We start from the raw sequence: 8,486 nt of genomic DNA, 5'->3' as shown, positions 1-8,486 counted from the left end.
ATCTGTAGTTCCTTCCGCCTCGGCCATAAGGCGCAGTTCGAACGGGACACGGAGGCCTCTTAACTACAATTCCCAGAACTCACAGCGCACCGTACCTAGGTTGTTTCCTCTACTTTTAGCTCGACCTTTCGTGGTTATCCAGCGGGTCACTCAACAAGACTACAACTCCCATAAGGCTCAGCAGGTTCGTTTCAGGGTTCAGGGCCACAATGAGACGTGTCCTTTGGGTCTGTACGGGTGAAGAATGGTCGTGTGAGCGGTTGCATTTCGGTCTTCTTAGGGGATAACCAGGGGAGTTTGAAGGAACCCTAGAACTGGCGGAAGCTCAAGTCCTGCGAGGTGGAACGGAAGTACCGGGTGGGAGTGAGGAGGAGCCGGAAGTTAAGGCGGGGAGGGGGCGGGGGGTGGAGGGAAAAGCAAGCCGGGAGGATTTGAGGCCGTTTCTAGTAGTTTCCAGGCACTGCCGGGCGGCTGGGACCGGGCGGTCCTGAGGCTCTGGCTGTGGCTGCTCAGGAGCTGGTGGCGGCGCGATAGGAGAGCCGATGGCCAAGTGGGGCGAGGGCGACCCACGCTGGATCGTGGAGGAGCGGGCGGACGCCACCAACGTCAACAACTGGCATTGGTGAGGGCAAGCGGGGCCAGGCCACGGGAGCTCTACGGCCGGGCCAGGGTTGCAGGGGCCCTGGGGCCCTGGAACCTCTGCTGGGACAAAGCTGGGGCCGAGGAAGCCCTGCCTGCCGGGAGATGGGCGTGGGTCTTTCCTGTTGCTGGGGTCCATATTCCCAAACTCCTCCATCCTCCGTTTCAGTTTGGGGCGGGGCGCGGTGCGAGGGGACGACATGAAGGGCTGCGCCCCAGAGGAGAGGTTTCAGCGATTCGAGAACGTAACTCCCTGGCTGCTGCATCCATCCAGCCTGAACAGAAATGCATCCCACACGTGGCCGGAGGAGTCAGTGAGACCCAAGCCGCCGTGGATTGTGTTGGGAGATTGCAGTGTTAGGCTCCGTGGGGTTGGAATTCCTATTTTTCGGCTTATGGGTGGAATTAAAAGTCAGTCATAGGAGACAACTGCCTCAGTCCAGAAGGCTAAGGTTTGGAACGTGTGCAGGTGCTCAGAGCTTAGTTAGTGATGCTGCAGGCGCCATGGCCTCTCACCCGGAACTATTAAGTCGGTTGCACTGTAACTCCAGGGACTGCCCCGGTTGCCGGGCAATCATGGTTTTATAACCTAACCACTCTTAAAAGCCTACCTTTCTTCATGAAATCCTCCAGAAGTAATGTTTCCTTATCTTTTAATTCTGTTGAACTTTGTTCATACCGTCTTTACTGTATTTTTACTTTGTTGCAGCTCTTTTTGCTGTTTCCTCTACTAGTTAGTAAAGTGGGAGGCATGTAGTTTTTCTTCTCTATATCTCAGTCCGTCTCCTCTCTTCTTAAGATAGAGTGCTTGACTTAATTTTTGTCTATTTTGAAGCCCTGGACTTTTATTGTTTTTATGGTCATTTAGAGGGCACAGAATGTGTAGGGCATTTATAGCACAGCCTGAATGTGACAGGTCAAAACATTGTGCTAATTGATTTATTCTTTATGGGACTTCTTAGCTCAGTACTCCATTCTATGGCCGGCTGTGTGCTAGACCTCAGCAAGATGTGCAGTTTCCCACTTGGTCAGACGGGGGCGCCATGTTAAAGTGTCAAGTACTGACCTCAGCACCATCACGCTGAGAAAGGAAAAGAGAATTTTCCTTTTACTTTGTAACTATTCTGTACAGCAGTTGTCTTTATTGACAATATGGGATTCCTGATCTCCTAAAAGGGTTACACATTTGTGGACATACTGGAGTGCGACTGAGGGTTTTGTGTTCTTTTCAGGGCGCCTTTAGCCCTGGATGCTCTTGCATAGCAGTGTATCCTTCCTTCCACTTCTGCTTCATAGCTTTGTTTCTGTTTTGCAGGACAGAGAGGGATGCTTCAAATTGGTCCACAGATAAGCTGAAAACATTGTTCCTGGCAGTGCAGGTGCAAAATGAGGAAGGCAAGTGCGAGGTGACAGAAGTGAATAAGCTTGATGGAGAGGCATCCATTAATAATCGCAAAGGCAAACTTATCTTCTTTTACGAGTGGAGCATCAAACTAAACTGGACAGGTAAGTCTGTGCTCGGCTTTTAGGACAGGGGTTAACTGCCTTTTGACTGACTTGTTCAGGAGCCAGAGAGGACAGTTTCTGAGAGGTTGTGAGCTTTTTTCAAGGGAGACAGATGGTGCTGCTTTAGAATCCTATAGAAAACAGCATTGGATGTTGAAATTTCTCTGCCACTTTGGGACACTGAACGAGTTTCCTCTCTGGGTCTCGCAAGTTCCCAGTGAAGCATAGAAGGTGACTATTCTCAGACTAGCTATTGCTGTCTCTTGGATGATTTAAAAGTGTGTAGAGGGGAATTTTTTCTGATTTTTTTTTTAACTCTCTCCAGTGTGAGTCTAACAGTTAAGACTGCTGTGCTAATCAGGCTTGTACCTGATTATCATTTGGGGCAGTTTTATCCTTTAGCTTTAGCTTAATGTCCCTTCTTTGATGACACTGGCAGAGAACTGGGACCATGCATATGCCTCCTTTGGGTGGTCCAGACAGTTGGGAGGCTGAATCTTAACATTAAAGGTAAAGGAGTACATGTATGGGGCAAAGCATGAAATAAATTTGTTTCAGTAAACATTTCTCAAGTGTACGGTAATAAAGAGGAGAAATGTACATTTCTCTGTTGGTTTTTTTTTTTTTTTTTAACTACTAAAGCACAGTAGTCTAGAAGAAGCCTTAGGTATCATCTTGCCCAGTCTTCTTTGTATAGGTTGAGAACCTGAGGCCTAGAGAAGTGAAGATAAGTAAGTGTTTTGTCAGTTAACTTTGAAATTCAATCAGTTCTGCTATGACGGGACATTTGTTTCTAAAAATCACTGCATTATGCAGAATCTTGCAGCAAAACCCATGGGGCTTAGAGGGAAAATGGGCTTGGACGTGACACAGTACCCAAAAGCTTCATCACTGGCACATTTCTAAAAACTGATAGCACCGTTTTATATATGTTAAGTCATAGAAATACGTAAGTAATATGACAAATATGGTGCTTTACCTTGAAAAAGACCTGAAGTTTACTTGTGAAAGTGGGCGTCAGAAGCATTGAGGCTTGTGGGTTGAGGTGGCAGAAGGAGAGTCGCCTAAAGTCAGAGGGAACGTTATAACAATAGTTGTGGATGGCACGGCTCATAACACACATGATGATCTGAGATTGCTGGGAGATAAATGTTTGAGATGTGTGTGTGTTGTGTATTCCTGTGCAGCTCTGTTCAGCTGGGTGTGGCTTTCTATGGGTTCACCTAGTGTTTCTTATGGATGAAATCACATACAAGCAAATGTGAAATTCATGTTATGATCAAATTGTCCCTTAATACACCAATAGCATTGGAACAAATCTGTATTTTCAAAATAAGCATCCTAGCGGAACTGACTCTATTGGCTGTTGACCGAAGCCCTCCCTGACAGAATTCATGCTAGTGCTATATTTACATAGCTCTTGGTCCAACACTGTAATAACACAGTCTCAAGAAATCTGATAAGGAAGGACATTTTGGGGCAGGGGCAGCTGGCATGTGGCATTCTCTCAAAACAAAGAAGGTCAGTTCAGTTGTCCAAAAAGAAGTATAAGCAGAGTGGTAGTAGAACTCCAGAGTAGCAGACTGAAGAGGAGGAGACTAATAGCATTGCATTGGTTTTGACAGGTACCTCTAAGTCTGGAGTCCAGTACAAGGGCCATGTGGAGATCCCCAATTTGTCTGATGAAAACAGCGTGGATGAAGTAGAGGTTTGTGCTTCCCAATTCCTCATCTGAATCTTCCACATCCGCTTAGTCTCAGATGATAAAAATGACCTATCATTCAGGATTATAGGTCAGGCATGGCCCAAGCTTTCAGAACCACAGTCTGCAGATGATTTTCTAGGTCTCTGGTACCACTGGGAGCTTCCAGAGCAGCTTGTGCTTATTTAATTACTTTCCTTTAGCAAGTAACGTGGGTTCTAACGTTAGCCACCTTTGCCTTGGCAGAGAGAATGCGAGAAGGAACGCTCATGGGGATATACAAGTAACTCAACCCTCACGTATTTCCTTTGGAAATGTCAGCAATTATGTGATTGCTGAGCACCCACATTCTGCAGTGTAGGTGCCCATCGTGTTATTTACCACCTACTTCTGATCTTTCACTCAGATTAGTGTGAGCCTTGCCAAAGATGAGCCTGACACAAATCTCGTGGCCTTAATGAAGGAAGAAGGGGTGAGACTTCTAAGAGAAGCAATGGGAATTTACATCAGCACCCTCAAAACAGGTATCTCTTGAGTAGTTACGAATGCCTTGAGGAGGTAGCTTTCTACCTGTCAGACTCTAATTAAGGGCTTGACAGTCCTTTCTTTGGCAAATGGGTACAAATAGGAAGAGGCTTATTTCATCTCAGTCAGTCTATAAACTTTGAGAAAGGGAAAGATCTGGAGATGCGATGTCTGATACATTGTTTAATTAGCAGTTGAAATGTGGCCAGTCCACACTGAGATGTTAGTATGAAATAAACAATGGGTTTTGAAGACTTAGTACCAAAAAAGGAGTGTAAAATATCTTCATAATTTTTTATGTTGATAACATATTGAAATGATAGTTTAGTTGTATTGGGTTAAATATATTAATAAAAATTAACTTCACTTGTTGGTTTTAACTCTTATAGTATAACTACTAGAAAATTTAATATTACGTTTAAGGCTAACATATTCCTCTTGGACTCACTGATCTAAAGATTTGATATCCCTAGACTCATCACCTGAGCGTAGTCCTGGACTACCTTTGATATGCATTCTCCAGGGACATTTAGAACGTAATTTGAATAGTAGTCAGCTCAGCTCTCCTCTGTAATTCCAGTTCTGCCAGTGTGTTCTGATTTTGGTGTCAGAGTACATACAGCCATCAGAGGGAACTAGCACAGAAGGTGAAAACTTTTTTTGGTAGGAATCAGTGCTCTGACACCGTAACTAGCTGTGGCTCTTCTACAGATGTAAAGCACAGTGGAGAAAGGAGACTAAATATGCATCCGTAGGTATCTTGCCACACTCTCAAAAGTCATTGCAAGTGCCACTACGTTCGTTGGCTACCATCCGATTGAGTCAGGGGTTTACCATAATTCCAATATAATATACTACATTCTATAGCATACACTCAGATACCTGTCTGAGTACCACAGAGCCGAGATAAAGATGTAAAGTAGATAGACTCTTCCTTTCCTGTTGTTACCTCATTCTTGGTTAAGATGGCCATGTTTGTCAAACTACAATGAAGCCCCCAATCTCAGCTACTAAAAAATAACTTCCAAGAGCTGGGATTTTGTCTTTTCAGAGTTCACGCAGGGCATGATCTTGCCTACAATGAATGGAGAGTCAGTAGACCCAGCCAGGCAGCCAGCACTGAAAACTGAGGAGCGCAAGGTAACTGGTGTTCCCACATGGTGGGGCAGGAGGCTCTCTGGAAAGGCAGTTGAGACACTGTCTCTTCCTTAAGTCCACATCTCAGCTCTTTCTCCCACACCCTAACCTCTAAGCCAGAGCAGCTTGTGATCTGCTCATGGTGCTTTTTCAAGTCCACAGTATGTAACTGTCTGTCTGTCTATCTTTAACCTGGTTTCTGTTCATTTATAACAGACTCCTAGAGCAAATGGAAGTCATCAGGGATTTCACAGTCTGATTTTTGGTTGCATTTAACACCAGTGAAGGGGTTATGAACATAGAGTGGTCTTCACCTGTATACATCTTAAGTATTATGTCTAATTGGGGTATTGACATTTCATACTTTGATATTAAAGATCTCATCAAAGTTTCAGGGGTTACTTAGATCACTAACTTCACCTGTCAGGAAACTGATGGATTTCACCCAACTTGCAGGCTGAGTGAATATTTTTTCTAGGGATGGACCTTGTGTGGTTTGGGGTCAGCACGTGGTTTCCAACCCTGTTTACCTTTTGTCAGCTTGCTGAAGGAAATTATGGGAGGCTGCTTCTGGCTAAGCATAAAATTCTGTCTGAGAATCAAGCAGGGATCTAAAGAAATACCTATGGATTGACTTGTCTTTGGTAGTGAGCTTTTGAGTGTTAGTCTTCCTTCACCTAGAGTGGCACTGAGGAGTATCTGGGAAAGTTCTTCTCCTGACTGAAACACCCATGCACATAAATTTTCTCTAACCCCCTGAAACAGTTAGCCTGGGAGGTGAAAAACTGTGAGAACGAATGGCAGGGCTGTCCCTGAAGCCCTTTTAATTGAGGTTTCACCATTACTCTAAACTGACAGTTTCACCACCACTTCCACAGGCTAAGGCTGCTCCTTCAAAAACCCAGGCCAGACCTGTCGGTGTCAAAATCCCTACCTGTAAGATCACCCTTAGAGAAACCTTCCTGACATCACCAGAGGAGCTCTACAGAGTTTTTACCACCCAAGAGGTAAGTGTAATCTTGTCTTTCCGGCGTCATGGCATCTGCTGAACATCCGGGTGACCCATTGTGGGCACATCCCCTCACTGCAGAGGAAGTACTGAGAGGAACCACGAGGTATTCCTCATACATGCAGAGGCAAGGGAAAAACACTTTTGTTCAACACATTCATCTGAGTGGATTTGCCTTTTTTCTCTTCTGTACTAGTTTTGGGTCACGTAAGTGGGAACCACTAGAGTCTTTTTCATTACAAAAGTAAATGGATCCAAAGTACCAGCATCAAGGATTCAGAAAGAATTACTCAAGTTGAAGCCTGGTCTTCAGTTGAACAGAATAGAACTTAAACCTGGTCGTTGGGCAGAGTGGTATCTTTGGAAGTGAGAGTTAAGGAGACACACAGGTGTCAGCTGGAGTCTCTCTCTGGGTCCCACTGAGAGCCACACATCTTCTCCCTACCTCCTTTTTTTTTTTTTTTTTTTTTTTTTTTTTGCAGCTTGTTCAGGCCTTTACCCATGCTCCTGCAATGTTAGAAGCAGACAAAGGTGGCAAGTTTCACCTGGTAGATGGCAATGTCTCTGGGGAATTCACTGATCTGGTAAGTACCTGCTAGCCAAGATGTAGTCTCTGTCTGGTTAGAAGATTAACATTTCTTCTTTTTTTTTTTTTGCAGCTCTGTAGATAAAATTTAAGGCTTTAATCTCTTCGGTTAGTAAAACCTCATTCTTATTGTTGCAAAAGAATGCTACAGTTGAATTCTCTTGCTGTTCTAGAATTTTTTCCTTAGGTGAAATTAGTTCTCCCTGGAGAAATCAAACGTGAAGAGAGGACTTATATATTGGTGGTTTACGGCTTTCCACTTGCAGCATTGAAATTTCACTTAGGTACCGTTGACTGGACCCAGGAATAAGAGAAGCTGCGGCGAATATCACTGCAGAAGCTACCAACTCTGTGGTCCACTTTGCCCTCATAAGTGGTGCAGTTGCGCGGATGATAGACTCCGTATGAAAAGCAGATGGCGCATCCTAGCTAGGATTGCATACGTTGTAGTCTGTGGTATAGGCTGATCTCTTTGATTATTTTAGGTCCCTGAGAAACATATTATGATGAAGTGGAGGTTTAAATCGTGGCCAGAAGGTAAGTAAGCATACTTGTTTATTGCCCCCAGAACTTGTTGTTTTCCCCTTTATTCTCGAACCCACATGGAAACCCTGAATCTGAAACCTCCCTCCCCTCTGCCTTTCTGCAGGGCACTTTGCCACCATCACCTTGACCTTCATTGACAAGAATGGAGAGACCGAGCTGTGCATGGAAGGCCGAGGCATCCCTGCTCCTGAGGAAGAGAGGACACGGCAGGGCTGGCAGCGGTACTACTTTGAGGGCATCAAACAGACCTTTGGCTATGGCGCACGCTTATTTTAGGGCCAGCAGCGGGGGCTACAGTCTGCCCAACACTTCAGTCCAGCCCTCTCCTGACTGGGGCTTGTGACTCACAGGATTGCACCATCCCAACCACTAACTTGGGGCCGGGGCCCCTTCCCTTCATGTATACCTTGGGTTTGTGCATGTTTTCTGCTGGGTGGGAACAGAGGGTGATTTCTCTTTTATGTGTACATACGCTAAATAAACGTAATTTAAAAAAAACATGGATTGGAACGTGTGTTGATTAGTTGGCTGGTATTGATTTCCCTAGAAGGTTTTGAATTTGAATGAAAACAAGAGAAGGGCTTTGTTTCTGTTCCAAATAAGTGTGTGTAATTAAGAGGCATGAAGGGAGCCTGCTTCTTGCCAGCAAGCATTCGTGAGCTCGTGTCCTTACCCACTGCAGACTGGCGAAAAGGTCTGTTCCCCTCAGTGAGGGAAATGTAGCGGGGCGGGGGGCGGTGGGTGTTGGTGCTCTGAGGTCAACCGTGCCAGCAAAGTTTGTCACTGGTAGAGGTGGCATCCTGGGCTTCCCGCTCTCCGTGGCCTCTTGTAAGAAG

The 8,486-nt window shown here is 45.2% G+C and overlaps 1 protein-coding gene across 1 annotated transcript; it reads left to right on the top strand.

Moving 5' to 3' along the window:
* The first annotated feature begins 388 nt into the window (after nucleotides 1–388).
* On the top strand, nucleotides 389–8,150 carry AHSA1 (activator of HSP90 ATPase activity 1). Its single transcript, XM_010947891.3, has 9 exons — nucleotides 389–622; nucleotides 1,955–2,145; nucleotides 3,771–3,853; nucleotides 4,254–4,371; nucleotides 5,424–5,512; nucleotides 6,388–6,516; nucleotides 7,001–7,102; nucleotides 7,590–7,641; nucleotides 7,754–8,150. The coding sequence occupies exons 1-9, from the start codon at nucleotides 543–545 to the stop codon at nucleotides 7,924–7,926; spliced, it is 1,017 nt and encodes a 338-aa protein (XP_010946193.1). The 5' UTR covers nucleotides 389–542; the 3' UTR covers nucleotides 7,927–8,150.
* The last annotated feature ends 336 nt before the right edge of the window (nucleotides 8,151–8,486 follow it).

This window comes from Camelus bactrianus, chromosome 6, assembly GCF_048773025.1.
Source record: "Camelus bactrianus isolate YW-2024 breed Bactrian camel chromosome 6, ASM4877302v1, whole genome shotgun sequence".
Taxonomy (NCBI): domain Eukaryota; kingdom Metazoa; phylum Chordata; class Mammalia; order Artiodactyla; family Camelidae; genus Camelus; species Camelus bactrianus.
The sequence above is the reverse complement of the archived record's forward strand: the minus strand, read 5'-3'. Positions and strand labels throughout refer to the sequence as shown.